This window comes from Oncorhynchus masou, unplaced genomic scaffold, assembly GCF_036934945.1.
Source record: "Oncorhynchus masou masou isolate Uvic2021 unplaced genomic scaffold, UVic_Omas_1.1 unplaced_scaffold_712, whole genome shotgun sequence".
NCBI lineage: Eukaryota > Metazoa > Chordata > Actinopteri > Salmoniformes > Salmonidae > Oncorhynchus > Oncorhynchus masou.
The window spans coordinates 366,541-386,540 of record NW_027013587.1 but is presented as its reverse complement, the minus strand read 5'-3'; the positions used below and the strand labels follow the sequence as shown (position 1 = coordinate 386,540).

General features: G+C 49.4%; 1 protein-coding gene across 1 annotated transcript in view; it reads left to right on the top strand.

Moving 5' to 3' along the window:
* The window catches only part of LOC135537139 (RNA exonuclease 5-like), an 18,980-nt gene extending 4,597 nt beyond the window's left edge, over window positions 1-14,383 (top strand). Inside the window, exons 10-18 of the mRNA XM_064963340.1 lie at window positions 1-41; window positions 915-1,006; window positions 2,019-2,136; window positions 2,381-2,494; window positions 4,690-4,827; window positions 9,026-9,121; window positions 9,649-10,276; window positions 10,697-10,988; window positions 13,337-14,383. The exon at window positions 1-41 is cut by the window's left edge and continues 62 nt beyond it. Of these exons, the coding sequence (XP_064819412.1) occupies window positions 1-41; window positions 915-1,006; window positions 2,019-2,136; window positions 2,381-2,494; window positions 4,690-4,827; window positions 9,026-9,121; window positions 9,649-10,276; window positions 10,697-10,988; window positions 13,337-13,394 (1,577 nt within the window). The 3' untranslated portion in view covers window positions 13,395-14,383. The remainder of the gene's footprint in view (window positions 42-914; window positions 1,007-2,018; window positions 2,137-2,380; window positions 2,495-4,689; window positions 4,828-9,025; window positions 9,122-9,648; window positions 10,277-10,696; window positions 10,989-13,336) is intronic.
* Window positions 14,384-20,000: the final 5,617 nt, after the last annotated feature.

Genomic DNA, 20,000 nt, shown 5'->3' with positions numbered 1-20,000 from the left:
TGGAACTGGCCCAGTACTTCATACACACTGGACCACGACAGGTACGACACACACACACTGGACCACGACAGGTACGACACACACACACTGGACCACGACAGATACGACACACACACACTGGACCACGACAGGTACGACACACACACACTGGACCCCGACACACACACACTGGACCACGACAGGTACGACACACACACACTGGACCACGACACACACACACTGGACCACGACAGGTACGACTCACACACACTGGACCACGACACACACTGGACCACGACACACACACACTGGACCACGACACACACACACTGGACCACGACACACACACACTGGACCACGACACACACACACTGGGCCACGACAGGTACGACTCACACACACTGGACCACGACAGGTACACTGGACCACGACAGGTACACTGGACCACGACAGGCACACTGGACCACGACAGGTACACTGGACCACGACAGGTACACTGGACCACGACAGGTACAACTCACACACACTGGACCACGACACACACTGGACCACGACACACACACACTGGACCACGACACACACACACTGGACCACGACAGGTACGACTCACACACACTGGACCACGACACACACTGGACCACGACACACACACGACCACGACACACACACACTGGACCACGACACACACACACTGGACCACGACACACACACACTGGACCACGACACACACACACTGGACCACGACACACACACACTGGGCCACGACAGGTACGACTCACACACACTGGACCACGACAGGTACACTGGACCACGACAGGTACACTGGACCACGACAGGTACACTGGACCACGACAGGTACACAACACACACACTGGACCACGACAGGTACACACACAGACTCCCAGGCTGAGTAACCAGTGTGTGTTCTGTATCAGGTAGTGGAGCTGTATTGTGAAGAGCTGTGGGGTATTCGTCCTGCCATGTACCAGCCTCCTGTCAACAGAGCAACATCTACACACAACAACAGGTGTGACCAACAAACCCTTCCCCTCTTTTCCATATGTGGTTCCTCTTGTATTAGCCTGGAGGCGAAATAAACACACCTGTTTAGGAGAGGTGCTGGCTAGGGGAGGAGAACACCTGTTTAGGAGAGGTGCTGGCTAGGGGAGGAGAACACCTGTTTAGGAGAGGTGCTGGCTAGGGGAGGAGAACACCTGTTTAGGAGAGGTGCTGTCTAGGGGAGGAGAACACCTGTTTAGGAGAGGTGCTGGCTAGGGGAGGAGAACACCTGTTTAGGAGAGGTGCTGGCTAGGGGAGGAGAACACCTGTTTAGGAGAGGTGCTGGCTAGGGGAGGAGAACACCTGTTTAGGAGAGGTGCTGGCTAGGGGAGGAGAACACCTGTTTAGGAGAGGTGCTGGCTAGGGGAGGAGAACACCTGTTTAGGAGAGGTGCTGGCTAGCAGAGTAGAACACCTGTTTAGGAGAGGTGCTGGCTAGGGGAGGAGAACACCTGTTTAGGAGAGGTGCTGGCTAGGGGAGGAGAACACCTGTTTAGGAGAGGTGCTGGCTAGCAGAGTAGAACACCTGGAAAAGGGTGATGAAGACAGCTCGTCTGTGTAAATGGTTATTAAATGATCGCATCGGAGCTCCAAGAATGTGGCTCTCATTTCTCTCTTGTAGTAACAACACTACTGTAGCTCTCAGGTTTGAGTGTGGCTCTCATTTCTCTCTTGTAGTAACAACACTGCTGTAGCTCTCAGGTTTGAGTGTGGCTCTCATTTCTCTCTTGTAGTAACAACTCGGCTGTAGTTCTCTCAGGTTTGAGTGTGGCTCTCATTTCTCTCTTGTAGTAACAACTCGGCTGTAGTTCTCTCAGGTTTGAGTGTGGCTCTCATTTCTCTCTTGTAGTAACAACTCTGCTGTAGTTCTCTCAGGTTTGAGTGTGGCTCTCATTTCTCTCTTGTAGTAATAACACTGCTGTAGTTCTCAGGTTTGAGTGTGGCTCTCATTTCTCTCTTGTAGTAACAACTCTGCTGTAGTTCTCTCAGGTTTGCCGAGGCCCTGAAGAGTTCTGGCCAATCAGTCGTGTTTATAGGGAAGCGTGCTGACAACACCCTGGATCTGTCCAATCAGCAGTGGCACAGCTCAGACAGAGAGGTGAGACGCGTGATGGGCCATGGGGCTCAGTTGGTAGAGTATGGCATTTGCAATACCAGGGTTGTGGGTTCGATTCCCACTGGGGACCAGTTTGAAAAAGTAACCTAACCCGCCTAACCTCCAACCCTCCACCCTACCTCCTAAACCCTCCACCCTACCTCCTAAACCCTCCACCCTACCTCCTAAACCCTCCACCCTACCTCCTAAACCCTCCACCCTAACTATCCCTCATTCTCTCCTCCAGGTCTTGTCTTCCTTTCAAAGAGGACTAGACTCTCACTCGTTCAGCGTTGTCCAGTTGTCTTCCTTCTCTGACCATCTGAAGGCTATGATCTCTACTGACCAGCACTACCACACGGTATGAATCTGTCTACCTCTCTGTCATATCTACCACACGGTATGAATCTGTCTACCTCTCTGTCATATCTACCACACGGTATGAATCTGTCTACCTCTCTGTCATATCTATCACACGGTATGAATCTGTCTACCTCTCTGTCATATCTATCACACGGTATGAATCTGTCTACCTCTCTGTCATATCTACCACACGGTATGAATCTGTCTACCTCTCTGTCATATCTACCACACGGTATGAATCTGTCTACCTCTCTGTCTGTCATATCTATCACTACCACACGGTATGAATCTGTCTTCCTCTCTGTCATATCTACCACACGGTATGAATCTGTCTACCTCTCTGTCATATCTACCACACGGTATGAATCTGTCTTCCTCTCTGTCATATCTACCACACGGTATGAATCTGTCTACCTCTCTGTCATATCTATCACACGGTATGAATCTGTCTACCTCTCTGTCTGTCATCACTACCACACGGTATGAATCTGTCTACCTCTCTGTCTGTCATCACTACCACACGGTATGAATCTGTCTACCTCTCTGTCTGTCATCACTACCACACGGTATGAATCTGTCTACCTCTCTGTCTGTCATATCTATCACACGGTATGAATCTGTCTACCTCTCTGTCTGTCATATCTATCACTACCACATGGTATGAATCTGTCTACCTCTCTGTCTGTCATATCTATCACACGGTATGAATCTGTCTACCTCTCTGTCTGTCATATCTATCACTACCACACGGTATGAATCTGTCTACCTCTCTGTCTGTCATATCTATCACACGGTATGAATCTGTCTACCTCTCTGTCTGTCATATCTATCACTACCACACGGTATGAATCTGTCTACCTCTCTGTCTGTCATATCTATCACACGGTATGAATCTGTCTACCTCTCTGTCTGTCATATCTATCACTACCACACGGTATGAATCTGTCTACCTCTCTGTCTGTCATATCTATCACACGGTATGAATCTGTCTACCTCTCTGTCTGTCATATCTATCACTACCACACGGTATGAATCTGTCTACCTCTCTGTCATATCTACCACACGGTATGAATCTGTCTACCTCTCTGTCTGTCATATCTACCACACGGTATGAATCTGTCTACCTCTCTGTCTGTCATATCTACCACACGGTATGAATCTGTCTACCTCTCTGTCTGTCATATCTATCACTACCACACGGTATGAATCTGTCTACCTCTGTCTGTCATATCTATCATTACCACACGGTATGAATCTGTCTACCTCTCTTCTGTCATCATATCTATCATTACCACACGGTATGAATCTGTCTACCTCTCTGTCTGTCATATCTATCACTATCACACGGTATGAATCTGTCTACCTCTCTGTCTGTCATATCTATCACTATCACACGGTATGAATCTGTCTACCTCTCTGTCATATCTACCACACGGTATGAATCTGTCTACCTCTCTGTCATATCTACCACACGGTATGAATCTGTCTACCTCTCTGTCTGTCATATCTATCACACGGTATGAATCTGTCTACCTCTCTGTCTGTCATATCTATCACTACCACAGGTTATGAATCTGTCTACTGAACTAACTGTATATTGAACTGTTGGATGTAATATTCCAATAGGGGGCGCTAACTGTATACTGAACTAGTCCTGTTGGATTGTTATGACTATATTCCAATAGGGGGCGCTAACTGTAAACTGAACTGTTGGATGTTATGACTATATTCCAATAGGGGGCGCTAACTGTATACTGAACTGTTGGATGTTATGACTATATTCCAATAGGGGGCGCTAACTGTATACTGAACTAGTCCTGTTGGATTGTTATGACTATATTCCAATAGGGGGCGCTAACTGTATACTGAACTGTTGGATGTTATGACTATATTCCAATAGGGGGCGCTAACTGTATACTGAACTGTTGGATATTATGACTATATTCCAATAGGGGGCGCTAACTGTATACTGAACTGTTGGATGTTATGACTATATTCCAATAGGGGGCGCTAACTGTACACTGAACTGTTGGATGTTATGACTATATTCCAATAGGGGGCGCTAACTGTATACTGAACTAGTCCTGTTGGATGTTATGACTATATTCCAATAGGGGGCGCTAACTGTATACATGTTGATGTCATATCTGTCTAAATGAACTTTGTATGTGCGTGTCGTGTCATGTGTTCCAGATGTCTCAGCGTCTGAGAGAGATGTGTGTGGTGTTTGCAGGGCCGTTGCCTAGCGACTACACAGAGAGGGCTGTGAGGAGGCTGTTCAGCAGCTGTGGAAACGTACGAGCTGTCAGGCTGTTGAACGCTACTCAGAGGGTACGTGACCAGAAATCAGAAGCCATAAAGCGTCTCAGTCGTGCTGATCTAGGATCAGGTCCCCCTTGTCTATTCGTTACCACAGTAGAGCTGATCTAGGATCAGGTCCCCCTTGTCCATTCGTTACCACAGTAGAGCTGATCTAGGATCAGGTCCCCCTTGTCCATTCGTTACCACAGTAGAGCTGATCTAGGATCAGGTCTCCATTCGTTACCACAGTAGAACTGATCTAGGATCAGGTCTCCATTCGTTACCACAGTAGAACTGATCTAGGATCAGGTCCCCCTTGCCCCCTTGTCCATTCGTTACCACAGTGTTGCTGATCTAGGATCAGGTCCCCCTTGTCCATTCGTTACCACAGTAGAGCTGATCTAGGATCAGGTCCCCCTCGTCCATTCTTTACCACAGTAGAGCTGATCTAGGATCAGGTCCCCCTTGTCCATTCGTTACCACAGTAGAGCTGATCTAGGATCAGGTCCCCCTTGTCCATTCGTTACCACAGTAGAGCTGATCTAGGATCAGGTCCCCCTTGTCCATTCGTTACCACAGTGGTGCTGATCTAGGATCAGGTCCCCCTTGTCCATTCGTTACAACAGTGGTGCTGATCTAGGATCAGGTCCCCCTTGTCCATTCGTTACCACAGTAGAGCTGATCTAGGATCAGGTCCCCCTCGTCCATTCGTTACCACAGTAGAGCTGATCTAGGATCAGGTCCCCCTTGTCCATTCGTTACCACAGTAGAGCTGATCTAGGATCAGGTCCCCCTTGTCCATTCGTTACCACAGTAGAGCTGATCTAGGATCAGGTCCCCCTTGTCCATTCGTTACCACAGTAGAGCTGATCTAGGATCAGGTCCCCCTTGTACATTCGTTACCACAGTAGAGCTGATCTAGGATCAGGTCCCCCTCGTCCATTCGTTACCACAGTAGAGCTGATCTAGGATCAGGTCCCCCTCGTCCATTCGTCACCACAGTGGTGCTGATCTAGGATCAGGTCCCCCTTGTCTATTCATTACAACCTAAAAGGCAAAGATGATCCTAGATCAGCTCTCCTTCTCAGAGATGCTTTATGAGTTCTGGCCCAGGGATCTCCAATGGGTACAGGCTTTTGTTCCATCCAAATCATGTTAAGAGTTAAAGACAAACATGGTAAATAGATAGAAAGTGACACAATGCTGATTGGCTGAAAGACAATATTTTTACCCTTCTAATTAAGTTAGTAACCAATTTATAATAGCAATAAGGCACCTCGGGGGTTTGTGGTATATGGCCAATATACCTCCGCTAAGTGCTAAGGGCTGTACCGAGGCTAAGGGCTGTACCGAGGCTAAGGGCTGTACCGAGGCTAAGGGCTGTACCGAGGCTAAGGGCTGTACCGAGGCTAAGGGCTGTACCGAGGCTAAGGGCTGTACCGAGGCTAAGGGCTGTATCCAGGCTAAGGGCTGTATCCAGGCTAAGGGCTGTACGTGTGTAGGTGTGTGTCTGGGCGTGTGTAGTGTGTCTGGGCGTGTGTAGTGTGTGTCTGGGCGTGTGTAGTGTGTGTCTGGGCGTGTGTAGTGTGTGTCTGGGCGTATGTAGTGTGTGTCTGGGCGTGTGTGTGTGTAGTGTGTGTCTGGGCGTATGTAGTGTGTACTGGGGTGTGTGAGTGTGTGTCTGGGCATATGTAGTGTGTACTGGGGTGTGTGAGTGTGGCGTTAGGTTCTAATTTTCAGAGTACACATTTTTTCCCCCAGGGGGTCCATAGATGCTCTCAATGGTGTAGCTGTAGAACTGAGGGCCAAATCTCCTCAGCCTCCCGAGGGGGAAGAGGCCCCGTCATGCTCTCGTGTCTGAGGCCAAATCTCCTCCGCCTCCCGAGGGGGAAGAGGCCCCGTCGTGCACTGGTGTCTGAGGCCAAATCTCCTCAGCCTCCCGAGGGGGAAGAGGCCCCGTCATGCTCTCGTGTCTGAGGCCAAATCTCCTCAGCCTCCCGAGGGGGAAGAGGCCCCGTCATGCTCTCGTGTCTGAGGCCAAATCTCCTCAGCCTCCTGAGGGGGAAGAGGCCCCGTCATGCTCTCGTGTCTGAGGCCAAATCTCCTCAGCCTCCTGAGGGGGAAGAGGCCCCGTCGTGCTCTCGTGTGTGTGTGTGGACCATGTTCATTCCTTAGCAATGTGGATACTGAAGAACTTGGAGGCTCTCGACCCGCTCCACTACAGCACCGTTGATGTGGCTGGGGGATCTCGACCCGCTCCACTACAGCCCCGTTGATGTGGCTGGGGGATCTCGACCCGCTCCACTACAGCCCCGTTGATGTGGCTGGGGGCTCTCGACCCGCTCCACTACAGCCCCGTTGATGTGGCTGGGGGCTCTCGACCTGCTCCACTACAGCCCCGTTGATGTGGCTGGGGGATCTCGACCTGCTCCACTACAGCCCCGTTGATGTGGTTGGAGGCTCTCGACTTGCTCCACTACAGCCCCGTTGATGTGGCTGGAGGCTCTCGACCTGCTCCACTACAGCCCCGTTGATGTGGTTGGAGGCTCTCGACTTGCTCCACTACAGCCCCGTTGATGTGGCTGGAGGCTCTCGACCTGCTCCACTACAGCCCCGTTGATGTGGCTGGAGGCTCTCGACCTGCTCCACTACAGCCCCGTTGATGTGGTTGGAGGCTCTCGACTTGCTCCACTACAGCCCCGTTGATGTGGTTGGAGGCGTGGCTCACCCCTCCATTTCCTGTAGTCCACGATCAACTCCTTTGTCTTTCTGACGTTGAGGGAGAGGATGTTGTCCTGGCACCACACGGCCAGGCCTCTGATCTCCTCCCTATAGGCTGCTTCATCGTCGTCGGTGATCAGTCCTACCACTGTCGTGTCATCAGGTAAATTTGATGATGGTGTTGGAGTCGTGCGTGGCCACGCGGTCGTAGGGTGAATAATGAATACATGATGGAACTAAGCACATAGCCGAGCGGCCTGTGTTGGTGGTCAGCGTGGCGGATGTGTTGTTGCCTATCCTTAACGCCTAGAGCCTTCCCGTGTTGTTGGTCAGCGTGGCGGATGTGTTGTTGCCTACCCTTAACGCCTAGAGCCTTCCCATGTTGTTGGTCAGCGTGGCGGATGTGTTGTTGCCTACCCTTAACGCCTAGAGCCGGCCCGTCAGTAAGTCCAGATCCAGTTGCAGAGGAAGGTGTTTAGCTCAGTGATGAGCTTGGAGGTGACTGTGGTGTTGAATGCTGAGCTGTAGTCAATGGACAGCATTCTCACATACAGGTAGGTAATCCTTTTGTCCAGATGGGTGAAGGCAGTGTGGATGACAATAGAGATTGAGTCGTCTGTGTATCTGTTGGGTAATGTGAATGGGACTGGGTCCAGGGTCTCTGGGATGATGACGGTGTTGATGTGAGCCATGACCAGCCTTTCAAAGCATTTCATGGCTATATATGTGAGTGCTACGGGGCGATAGTCATTTAGGCAGGTCACCTGGGCGTTTTTGGGCACGGGGACAATGGTGGTCTGCTTGAAACAAGTTGGTATTACAGACCGGGTTAGGGTGAAAATGTCAGTGAAGACACCTGCCAGATGGTCAGCGTATGCGTCTTGGTATTCCGTCTGGCCCTGCGGCCTTGGTCTTACTCACATCGGCTACGGAGAGCGTGATCACACAGTTGTCCGGAACAGCTGGTGCTCTCATGCACGGTTCAGCATTGCTTGCCTCAAAGTGAGCATAGAAGCAATTTAGCTTGTCTGGCAAACTTGCGTCGTTGGGCAGCTCGTGGCTGGGTTTGGCTTTGTATACTGTGATAGTTTACAAGCCCTGTCACATCCCTCGAGCATCAGAGCCGGTGTAGTAGGATCGATCTTAGTCCTGTATTGACACTTTGCCTGTTTGATGGCTCGTCGGACGTCGTAGCGGAATTTCTTATAAGCCTCCGGATTAATGTCCCTCTCCTTGAAAGTGGCAGCTCTACTTGCGTTCACTGGGGATGACGTTGTCGTCGATGCACTTATTGATTATTGGATGAATCCCAGAACATATTCCAGTCTGTGTTCGTGAAACAGTAGCTTAGCATCCACTTCATCGGACCAGCACGAACACCTGATTCGACTAATCAAAGTCTTGATGAGAACCGGAGTCGGTGACTAGTGTTCAAGATTACTTTCCTATGAGTATATGTGCTTCATAAATGTGAGTTTGACCTTTTAACCCTGTGATGACTCGGCAGGTGCATGCTGAGGTAGAGTTTGAGCTGCTGGAGGGAGCTGTGCTGGCTGTCGAGATGCTCAACGGAACACTGCTACACAGCGGACACATCGTCAAGGTCTGGATCTGTCCCTCGTTTTCTGTTTATCTACGTTTCTCCAAACCCCCTCTTCATGTACCTGTCAGGGGTTTTTCTGCCTCTTTTTTTTTGCTTTCTGTCTCTCACTCTCTTTCTGTCTCTCAATCTCTTTCTGTCTCTCTCAATCTCTTTCTGTCTCTCTCAATCTCTTTCTGTCTCTCTCTCTCTTTCTGTCTCTCAATCTCTTTCTGTCTCTCTCAATCTCTTTCTGTCTCTCTCACTCTCTTTCTGTCTCTCTCACTCTCTTTGTCTCTCTATCTTTCTGTCTCTCTCAATCGCTTTCTGTCTCTCTCAATCGCTTGCTGTCTCTCTCAATCGCTTTCTGCCCTGCCTGTGTCTCTTCCACACTGTCCGTCTCACTCCCACTCTCTTTCTCCCTCGCTCTGTCCTTTTTTCATATACTCATTCTAATTTCTCCCTTTGCTTCCAGTAATTATCCCCTTCTGTCTTGTTGCTCATGCTCTTTCTGAATGTAAATCTAGTGTGTTCTCTCGTCTACCTGTCAGGTCCAGAGACCTGTAAAGGAGTCCACGTTGGATCTGGACGTCTTTCTGAGTTCCCTGCAGGATGATCCGCTAAATGCTAACGTCATCTACGCCGCAGGGCTAAAGGCTAATGCTAAAACAGCACAGTTTGCAGCCAAAGTCAATGGGACTGGGCTGAATGCTAATGCAGCAGCTGAAGTCAATGAGACTGGGCTAAATGCTAACGCAGCAGCTAAAGTCAATGGCACTGGGCTAAATGCTAACATAGCAGCACTCCCAGCTAAGGTCAATAGAGCTCGGCTACATGCTAAAGCGAACCATTCGGGGCTCTTAGAGAAAGTCAATGGAACTTTTCTAAATGCTAAAGCTAAGCTAGCTGAAGCGAATGGACCTGGGCTACATGCTAAAGCTAAATTTGCTAAGCTAGCAGAGCTCTCAGTTGAAGTCAATGGCACTCTGCTCCAAGTGAAAACTATGCTAGCAGAGATAGCAGCCGAAGCCAATGTTGGAGCGTGGCTCCATACTAAGACTGCCGGACTCTGTGAAGAGGACCTCCGCGAGGCCTTCGGACAGAACGGAACGGTTCAAGGCGTAATTCTACCTGCAAAGCACTCTGGAAGACAGAAACGTAGGAGACATGCTTTCTTAAGTGAGTCAAAGCTTCACATGTACCAACATCTTTTTTATTGTTATTATGTATTTTATTATTTATTATTATATTATTCTTATTTATTTGTATTACATTATGTATTTGTATTTATTATATATTTATTTGAATTTATTTTTATTATATTATTTATTATTATTGTATTTTTATTATTCATTACATTTTAGTCATTTAGCAGACGCTCTTATCCGGAGAAACTTACCCTTGTTGGCTCAGGGATTCGAACCAGCAACCTTTTAAGTCACCGGCCCAATACTCTAACGGCTAGGCTGCCGCCCATCATCCATGACCTGGGTCTAATTTTAGCCGTAAAATTTTAGTTGTTCGAAATATAAAAAGTATGATTTTTAAAATGCAATTTGTTTGTTAATCATCATATTAAAAATGTGCACATTTTTCCAGAGTATGATAGTGCTGACGCTGTGGACGCGGTCCTCAGCTCACCTGTGGAACTCTGGGACAGGAAGGTGAGCACTCGCAGAGCCCTGACTCCGCCCCACCTGTGCTCCTGGGTTACTATGACGACGACGACCGGGTCCGACAGAGAGACACCGAACGAGTCGTCGCAGGAAACCGGAAGAGAGGAACAGGAAGTGGCGTGCGTGATGAGGAAGTTGGACCGGCGCGTGGGGAAGCTGTTCAGATCTCTACCTGACGACACCCTCAGCATCGTACTGCTGCCTGGTCACAACAGGTGAGAACAGACACTGGCCCAATCCCAAATCATCACCTTACGCACTTGTGGAGATCTGAAAGGATTTAATTGGTATGAGCAATATGTTGATATCACCTCGCCTATCAGGAGGTCAATGTGGAGCTATTACCATTATATATATATTTTTTTTTATTACCAGGTTTCTTAAACATGTCAACTCTTCTCAGATCTGTGCTGACGGGTTGTGATTTGAGATCAGGCCCAAGTCATTTTAGGACACCAAGAGGTGTATCCATTTGTGGCACAGCGTAGCAAAACGTTTTGCAAAAACAACTAGTCTCTCCTTTTGGACGATGTTTAGTTATGGTAGCCCCTCCCTGTTTTGGACGATGTTTAGTTATGGTAGCCCCTCCCTGTTTTGGACGATGTTTAGTTATGGTAGCCCCTCCCTGTTTTGGACGATGTTTAGTTATGGTAGCCCCTCCCTGTTTTGTCCCTTTGTTTCCAATGGGTTCCTCGTGAATACAACCCCTGGTGAGGAAGGGAGTTTTCCCAGGATGGGTTGTTGTTTTCTATAGAGAGAGGGAACTCAGGGGGGGTTGTTGTTTTCTATAGAGAGAGGGAACTCAGGGGGGCTGTTGTTTTCTATAGAGAGGGAACTCAGGGGGGTTGTTGTTTTCTATAGAGAGAGGGAACTCAGGGTGCTGTTGTTTTCTATAGAGAGAGGGAACTCAGGGGGGGCTGTTTTCTTTAGAGAGAGGGAACTCAGGGGGGGCTGTTGTTTTCTATAGAGAGAGGGAACTCAGGGGGGCTGTTGTTTTCTATAGAGAGAGGGAACTCAGGGGGGCTGTTGTTTTCTATAGAGAGAGGGAACTCAGGGGGGCTGTTGTTTTCTATAGAGAGAGGGAACTCAGGGGGGCTGTTGTTTTCTATAGAGAGGGAACTCAGGGGGGCTGTTGTTTTCTTTAGAGAGAGGGAACTCAGGGGGGCTGTTGTTTTCTATAGAGAGAGGGAACTCAGGGGGGGTTGTTGTTTTCTATAGAGAGAGGGAACTCAGGGGGGCTGTTGTTTTCGATAGAGAGAGTGAACTCATGGGGGCTGTTGTTTTCTATAGAGAGGGAACTCAGGGGGCTGTTGTTTTCTATAGAGAGGGAACTCAGGGGGGCTGTTGTTTTCTATAGAGAGAGGGAACTCAGGGGGGCTGTTGTTTTCTATAGAGAGAGGGAACTCAGGGGGCTGTTTTCTATAGAGAGAGGGAACTCAGGGGGGGTTGTTGTTTTCTATAGAGAGAGGGAACTCAGGGGGCTGTTGTTTTCTATAGAGAGAGGGAACTCAGGGGGCTGTTTTCTATAGAGAGAGGGAACTCAGGGGGGGTTGTTGTTTTCTATAGAGAGAGGGAACTCAGGGGGCTGTTGTTTTCTATAGAGAGAGGGAACTCAGGGGGCTGTTTTCTATAGAGAGAGGGAACTCAGGGGGGGTTGTTGTTTTCTATAGAGAGAGGGAACTCAGGGGGCTGTTGTTTTCTATAGAGAGAGGGAACTCAGGGGGGCTGTTGTTTTCTATAGAGAGAGGGAACTCAGGGGGCTGTTTTCTATAGAGAGAGGGAACTCAGGGGGGGTTGTTGTTTTCTATAGAGAGAGGGAACTCAGGGGGGTTGTTGTTTTCTATAGAGAGAGGGAACTCAGGGGGGGCTGTTGTTTTCTATAGAGAGAGGGAACTCAGGGGGGCTGTTGTTTTCTATAGAGAGAGGGAACTCAGGGGGCTGTTTTCTATAGAGAGAGGGAGCTCAGGGGGGCTGTTTTCTATAGAGAGAGGGAACTCAGGGGGGTTGTTGTTTTCTATAGAGAGAGGGAACTCAGGGGGGTTGTTGTTTTCTATAGAGAGAGGGAACTCAGGGGGGCTGTTGTTTTCTATAGAGAGAGGGAACTCAGGGGGGTTGTTGTTTTCTATAGAGAGAGGGAACTCAGGGGGGCTGTTGTTTTCTATAGAGAGAGGGAACTCAGGGGCTGTTGTTTTCTATAGAGAGAGGGAACTCAGGGGCTGTTGTTTTCTATAGAGAGAGGGAACTCAGGGGGGCTGTTGTTTTCTATAGAGAGAGGGAACTCAGGGGGGCTGTTGTTTTCTATAGAGAGAGGGAACTCAGGGGCTGTTGTTTTCTATAGAGAGAGGGAACTCAGGGGCTGTTGTTTTCTATAGAGAGAGGGAACTCAGGGGGCTGTTGTTTTCTATAGAGAGAGGGAACTCAGGGGGGCTGTTGTTTTCTATAGAGAGAGGGAACTCAGGGGGGGCTGTTGTTTTCTATAGAGAGAGGGAACTCAGGGGGGCTGTTGTTTTCTATTATTTAGAGAGGGGTGTATTCTAATACGCTGTCGGTTTGCTTTTTTCAGTTCCCATGGCGATGGTCTGTGTTTCCTGGAGGTCAAACATGGGTCAGCAGCACAGTGACCACGCCCACGACCTGATGCTACCTGCATAGGGTACCTTCCCAAGATTCCCAGAAATCCCGGTTGGAGGATCCTGGATTTCTTGCTTACTCCCTCCTGATTTCGTGAATCTTCCAAACGGGACATTTTGGGAAAGTTAACAGATGTTGGCAACACTTTGCCTGCGATACCGTGTTTTACCATCTTGGTGTGCTGTAGCCCAGGAGTGCTGCAACTTGACTAACAAAGACCGCTATAGGCTACGAGAGTATTAAGTTACGTTTTAAATAAAGAGGTGAGTCTACTCACGAGCGCCTGATATGTTTCGTTCAGTACAAGCTGGACAGGGGTTTGGGACACAGGCAATGAATTGAAGGTAAAACACAGGATGTGTCTGATATGACACCCTATTCCCTATGTAGTGTGCACTATGGGCACCCTATTCCCTATGTAGTGTGCACTATGGGCAGCCTATTCCCTATGTAGTGTGCACTATGGGCAGCCTATTCCCTATGCAGTGTGCACTATGGGCAGCCTATTCCCTATGTAGTATGCACTATGAGCAGCCTATTCCCTATGTAGTGTGCACTATGAGCACCCTATTCCCTATGTAGTGTGCACTATGGGCAGCCTATTCCCTATGTAGTGTGCACTATGGGCAGCCTATTCCCTATGTAGTGTGCACTATGGGCAGCCTATTCCCTATGTAGTGTGCACTATGGGCAGCCTATTCCCTATGTAGTGTGCACTATGGGCAGCCTATTCCCTATGTAGTGTGCACTATGGGCAGCCTATTCCCTATGTAGTGTGCACTATGGGCAGCCTATTCCCTATGTAGTGTGCACTATGGGCACGCCATGGGTCCTGGCAAAACTCTACAGGGATTATTAGGGTGCCATTTTGGACGTAAACTCACTGTGTTTGACCTGAATTGCTGCTTCTGATCTGAATCCCATGATGCCTTGTGTCGTCTTTATCCTGTCCACCTAATAAACGGGTGATTGTTGTTAACATGGTTCTGTCATTCAATAGAGAGCAGGCTTCTACTGTCTGGTAGTACATTCATAACTCTACTCTGTCACAGAGTAGAATGCATACCTCGCTCCATCACAGAGTAGAATGCATACCTCGCTCCATCACAGAGTAGACTGCATACCTCGCTCCGTCACAGAGTAGAATGCATAACTCTACTCTGTCACAGAGTAGAATGCATATCTCGCTCTGTCACCTCGCTCCTTCACTGAGTAGAATGCATAACTCGCTCCATCACTGAGTAGAATGCTTAACTCGCTCCGTCAGATTAGAATGCATAACTCGCTCCATCAGAGTAGAATGCATAACTCGCTCCTTCAGTGTAGAATACATCACTCGCTCCGTCACAGAGTAGAATGCATAACTCGCTCTGTCACCTCGCTCCGTCACAGAGTAGAATGCATAACTCGCTCCGTCACCTCGCTCCGTCAGAGTAGCATGCATAACTCGCTCCATCAGAGTAGAATACATAACTCGCTCCGTCACCTTGCTCCGTCACATAGTAGAATACGTAACTCACTCCTTCAGTGTAGAATACATCACTCGCTCCGTCACAGAGTAGAATGCATAACTCGCTCCGTCACCTCGCTCCGTCACAGAGTAGAATGCGTAACTTGCTCCGTCAGAGTAGAATGCATAACTCGCTCCGTCAGAGTAGAATGCATAACTCGCTCCGTCAGAGTAGAATGCATAACTCGCTCCGTCACCTCGCTCCGTCACAGAGTAGAATGCATACCTCGCTCCGTCACCTCGCTCCGTCACAGAGTAGAATGCGTAACTCGCTCCATCAGAGTAGAATGCGTAACTCGCTCCGTCACAGAGCAGAATGCATAACTCGCTCCGTCAGAGTAGAATGCGTAACTCGCTCCGTCAGAGTAGAATGCGTAACTCGCTCCGTCAGAGTAGAATGCGTAACTCGCTCCGTCACAGAGTAGAATGCATAACTCGCTCCGTCAGAGTAGAATGCATAACTCGCTCCGTCACCTCGCTCCGTCAGAGTAGAATGCGTAACTCGCTCCGTCACAGAGTAGAATGCATAACTCGCTCCGTCACAGAGTAGAATGCATAACTCGCTCCGTCACAGAGTAGAATGCATAACTCGCTCCGTCACAGAGTAGAATGCATAACTCGCTCCGTCACAGAGTAGAATGCATAACTCGCTCCGTCAGAGTAGAATGCATAACTCGCTCCGTCAGAGTAGAATGCATAACTCGCTCCGTCAGAGTAGAATGCATAACTCGCTCCTTCAGTGTAGAATACATGACTCGCTCCGTCACAGAGTAGAATGCATAACTCGCTCCATCAGAGTAGAATGCATAACTCGCTCCGTCACAGAGTAGAATGCATAACTCGCTCCGTCAGAGTAGAATGCATAACTCGCTCCGTCAGAGTAGAATGCATAACTCGCTCCGTCAGAGTAGAATGCATAACTCGCTCCGTCACCTCGCTCCGTCACAGAGTAGAATGCATACCTCGCTCCGTCACCTCGCTCCGTCAGAGTAGAATGCGTAACTCGCTCCATCAGAGTAGAATGCGTAACTCGCTCCGTCACAGAGTAGAATGCATAACTCGCTCCGTCAGAGTAGAATGCATAACTCGCTCCGTCACCTCGCTCCGTCACAGAGTAGAATGCATACCTCGCTCCGTCACCTCGCTCCGTCACAGAGTAGAATGCGTAACTCGCTCCATCAGAGTAGAATGCGTAACTCGCTCCGTCACAGAGCAGAATGCATAACTCGCTCCGTCAGAGTAGAATACATAACTCGCTCCGTCAGAGTAGAATGCGTAACTCGCTCCGTCACAGAGCAGAATGCATAACTCGCTCCGTCAGAGTAGAATGCATAACTCGCTCCGTCAGAGTAGAATGCGTAACTCGCTCCGTCAGAGTAGAATGCGTAACTCGCTCCGTCAGAGTAGAATGCGTAACTCGCTCCGTCAGAGTAGAATGCGTAACTCGCTCCGTCAGAGTAGAATGCATAACTCGCTCCGTCAGAGTAGAATGCATAACTCGCTCCGTCAGAGTAGAATGCATAACTCGCTCCGTCACCTCGCTCCGTCACAGAGTAGAATGCATACCTCGCTCCGTCACAGAGTAGAATGCATAACTCGCTCCGTCAGAGTAGAATGCATAACTCGCTCCGTCAGAGTAGAATGCATAACTCGCTCCGTCACCTCGCTCCGTCACAGAGTAGAATGCATACCTCGCTCCGTCACAGAGTAGAATGCATAACTCGCTCCGTCAGAGTAGAATGCATAACTCGCTCCGTCAGAGTAGAATGCATAACTCGCTCCGTCACCTCGCTCCGTCACAGAGTAGAATGCATACCTCGCTCCGTCACAGAGTAGAATGCATAACTCGCTCCGTCACCTCGCTCCGTCACAGAGTAGAATGCATAACTCGCTCCGTCAGAGTAGAATGCGTAACTCGCTCCGTCAGAGTAGAATGCGTAACTCGCTCCGTCAGAGTAGAATGCATACCTCGCTCCGTCAGAGTAGAATGCATAACTCGCTCCGTCAGAGTAGAATGCATAACTCGCTCCGTCACCTCGCTCCGTCAGAGTAGAATGCGTAACTCGCTCCGTCACAGAGTAGAATGCATAACTCGCTCCGTCACAGAGTAGAATGCATAACTCGCTCCGTCACAGAGTAGAATGCGTAACTCGCTCCGTCACAGAGTAGAATGCGTAACTCGCTCCGTCACCTCGCTCCGTCACAGAGTAGAATGCGTAACTCGCTCCGTCACAGAGTAGAATGCGTAACTCGCTCCGTCACAGAGTAGAATGCGTAACTCGCTCCGTCAGAGTAGAATGCATAACTCGCTCCTTCAGTGTAGAATACATCACTCGCTCCGTCACAGAGTAGAATGCATAACTCGCTCCGTCAGAGTAGAATGCATAACTCGCTCCGTCAGAGTAGAATGCATAACTCGCTCCGTCACAGAGTAGAATGCATAACTCGCTCCGTCAGAGTTGAATGCATAACTCGCTCCGTCAGAGTAGAATGCATAACTCGCTCCGTCACCTCGCTCCGTCACAGAGTAGAATGCATACCTCGCTCCGTCACCTCGCTCCGTCAGAGTAGAATGCGTAACTCGCTCCATCAGAGTAGAATGCGTAACTCGCTCCGTCACAGAGTAGAATGCATAACTCGCTCCGTCAGAGTCGAATGCATAACTCGCTCCGTCACCTCGCTCCGTCACAGAGTAGAATGCATACCTCGCTCCGTCACCTCGCTCCGTCACAGAGTAGAATGCGTAACTCGCTCCATCAGAGTAGAATGCGTAACTCGCTCCGTCACAGAGCAGAATGCATAACTCGCTCCGTCAGAGTAGAATACATAACTCGCTCCGTCAGAGTAGAATGCGTAACTCGCTCCGTCACAGAGCAGAATGCATAACTCGCTCCGTCAGAGTAGAATGCGTAACTCGCTCCGTCAGAGTAGAATGCGTAACTCGCTCCGTCAGAGTAGAATGCGTAACTCGCTCCGTCAGAGTAGAATGCGTAACTCGCTCCGTCAGAGTAGAATGCGTAACTCGCTCCGTCAGAGTAGAATGCGTAACTCGCTCCGTCAGAGTAGAATGCGTAACTCGCTCCGTCAGAGTAGAATGCGTAACTCGCTCCGTCAGAGTAGAATGCGTAACTCGCTCCGTCAGAGTAGAATGCGTAACTCGCTCCGTCAGAGTAGAATGCATAACTCGCTCCGTCAGAGTAGAATGCATAACTCGCTCCGTCACCTCGCTCCGTCACAGAGTAGAATGCATACCTCGCTCCGTCACAGAGTAGAATGCATAACTCGCTCCGTCAGAGTAGAATGCATAACTCGCTCCGTCAGAGTAGAATGCATAACTCGCTCCGTCACCTCGCTCCGTCACAGAGTAGAATGCATACCTCGCTCCGTCACAGAGTAGAATGCATAACTCGCTCCGTCACCTCGCTCCGTCACAGAGTAGAATGCATAACTCGCTCCGTCAGAGTAGAATGCGTAACTCGCTCCGTCAGAGTAGAATGCGTAACTCGCTCCGTCACAGAGTAGAATGCATACCTCGCTCCGTCACCTCGCTCCGTCACAGAGTAGAATGCATAACTCGCTCCGTCAGAGTAGAATGCATAACTCGCTCCGTCACCTCGCTCCGTCAGAGTAGAATGTGTAACTCGCTCCGTCACAGAGTAGAATGCATAACTCGCTCCGTCACAGAGTAGAATGCATAACTCGCTCCGTCACAGAGTAGAATGCGTAACTCGCTCCGTCACAGAGTAGAATGCGTAACTCGCTCCGTCAGAGTAGAATGCGTAACTCGCTCCGTCACAGAGTAGAATGCGTAACTCTGCTCCGTCACAGAGTAGAATGCATAACTCGCTCCGTCAGAGTAGAATGCATAACTCTGCTCCATCACAGAGTAGAATGCATAACTCTGCTCCATCACAGAGTAGAATGCATAACTCTGCTCCATCACAGAGTAGAATGCATAACTCTGCTCCATCACAGAGTAGAATGCATAACTCTGCTCCATCACAGAGTAGAATGCATAACTCTGCTCCATCACAGAGTAGAATGCATAACTCTGCTCCATCACAGAGTAGAATGCATAACTCTGCTCCGTCACAGAGCAGAATGCGTAACTCGCTCCATCAGAGTAGAATGCATAACTCTGCTCCGTCACAGAGTAGAATGCATAACTCGCTCCGTCACAGAGTAGAATGCATAACTCTGCTCCGTCACAGAGTAGAATGCGTAACTCGCTCCGTCAGAGTAGAATGCGTAACTCGCTCCGTCACAGAGTAGAATGCGTAACTCGCTCCGTCAGAGTAGAATGCGTAACTCGCTCCGTCAGAGTAGAATGCGTAACTCGCTCCGTCACCTCGCTCCGTCACAGAGTAGAATGCATAACTCTGCTCCGTCACAGAGCAGAATGCGTAACTCGCTCCGTCCCAGAGTAGAATGCGTAACTCGCTCCGTCCCAGAGTAGAATGCGTAACTCGCTCCGTCAGAGTAGAATGCGTAACTCTGCTCCGTCAGAGTAGAATGCGTAACTCGCTCCGTCCCAGAGTAGAATGCGTAACTCGCTCCGTCAGAGTAGAATGCGTAACTCGCTCCGTCAGAGTAGAATGCGTAACTCGCTCCGTCACCTCGCTCCATCAGAGTAGAATGCGTAACTCGCTCCGTCACAGAGTAGAATGCGTAACTCTGCTCCATCAGAGTAGAATGCATAACTCTGCTCCGTCACAGAGCAGAATGCGTAACTCGCTCCATCACAGAGTAGAATGCATAACTCTGCTCCGTCACAGAGTAGAATGCATAACTCGCTCCGTCACAGAGTAGAATGCATAACTCTGCTCCGTCACAGAGTAGAATGCGTAACTCGCTCCGTCAGAGTAGAATGCGTAACTCGCTCCGTCACCTCGCTCCGTCACAGAGTAGAATGCATAACTCTGCTCCGTCACAGAGCAGAATGCGTAACTCGCTCCGTCAGAGTAGAATGCGTAACTCTGCTCCGTCCCAGAGCGAATAACTCTGCTCCGTCCCAGAGTAGAATGCGTAACTCGCTCCGTCCCCAGAGTAGAATGCGTAACTCGCTCCGTCAGAGTAGAATGCGTAA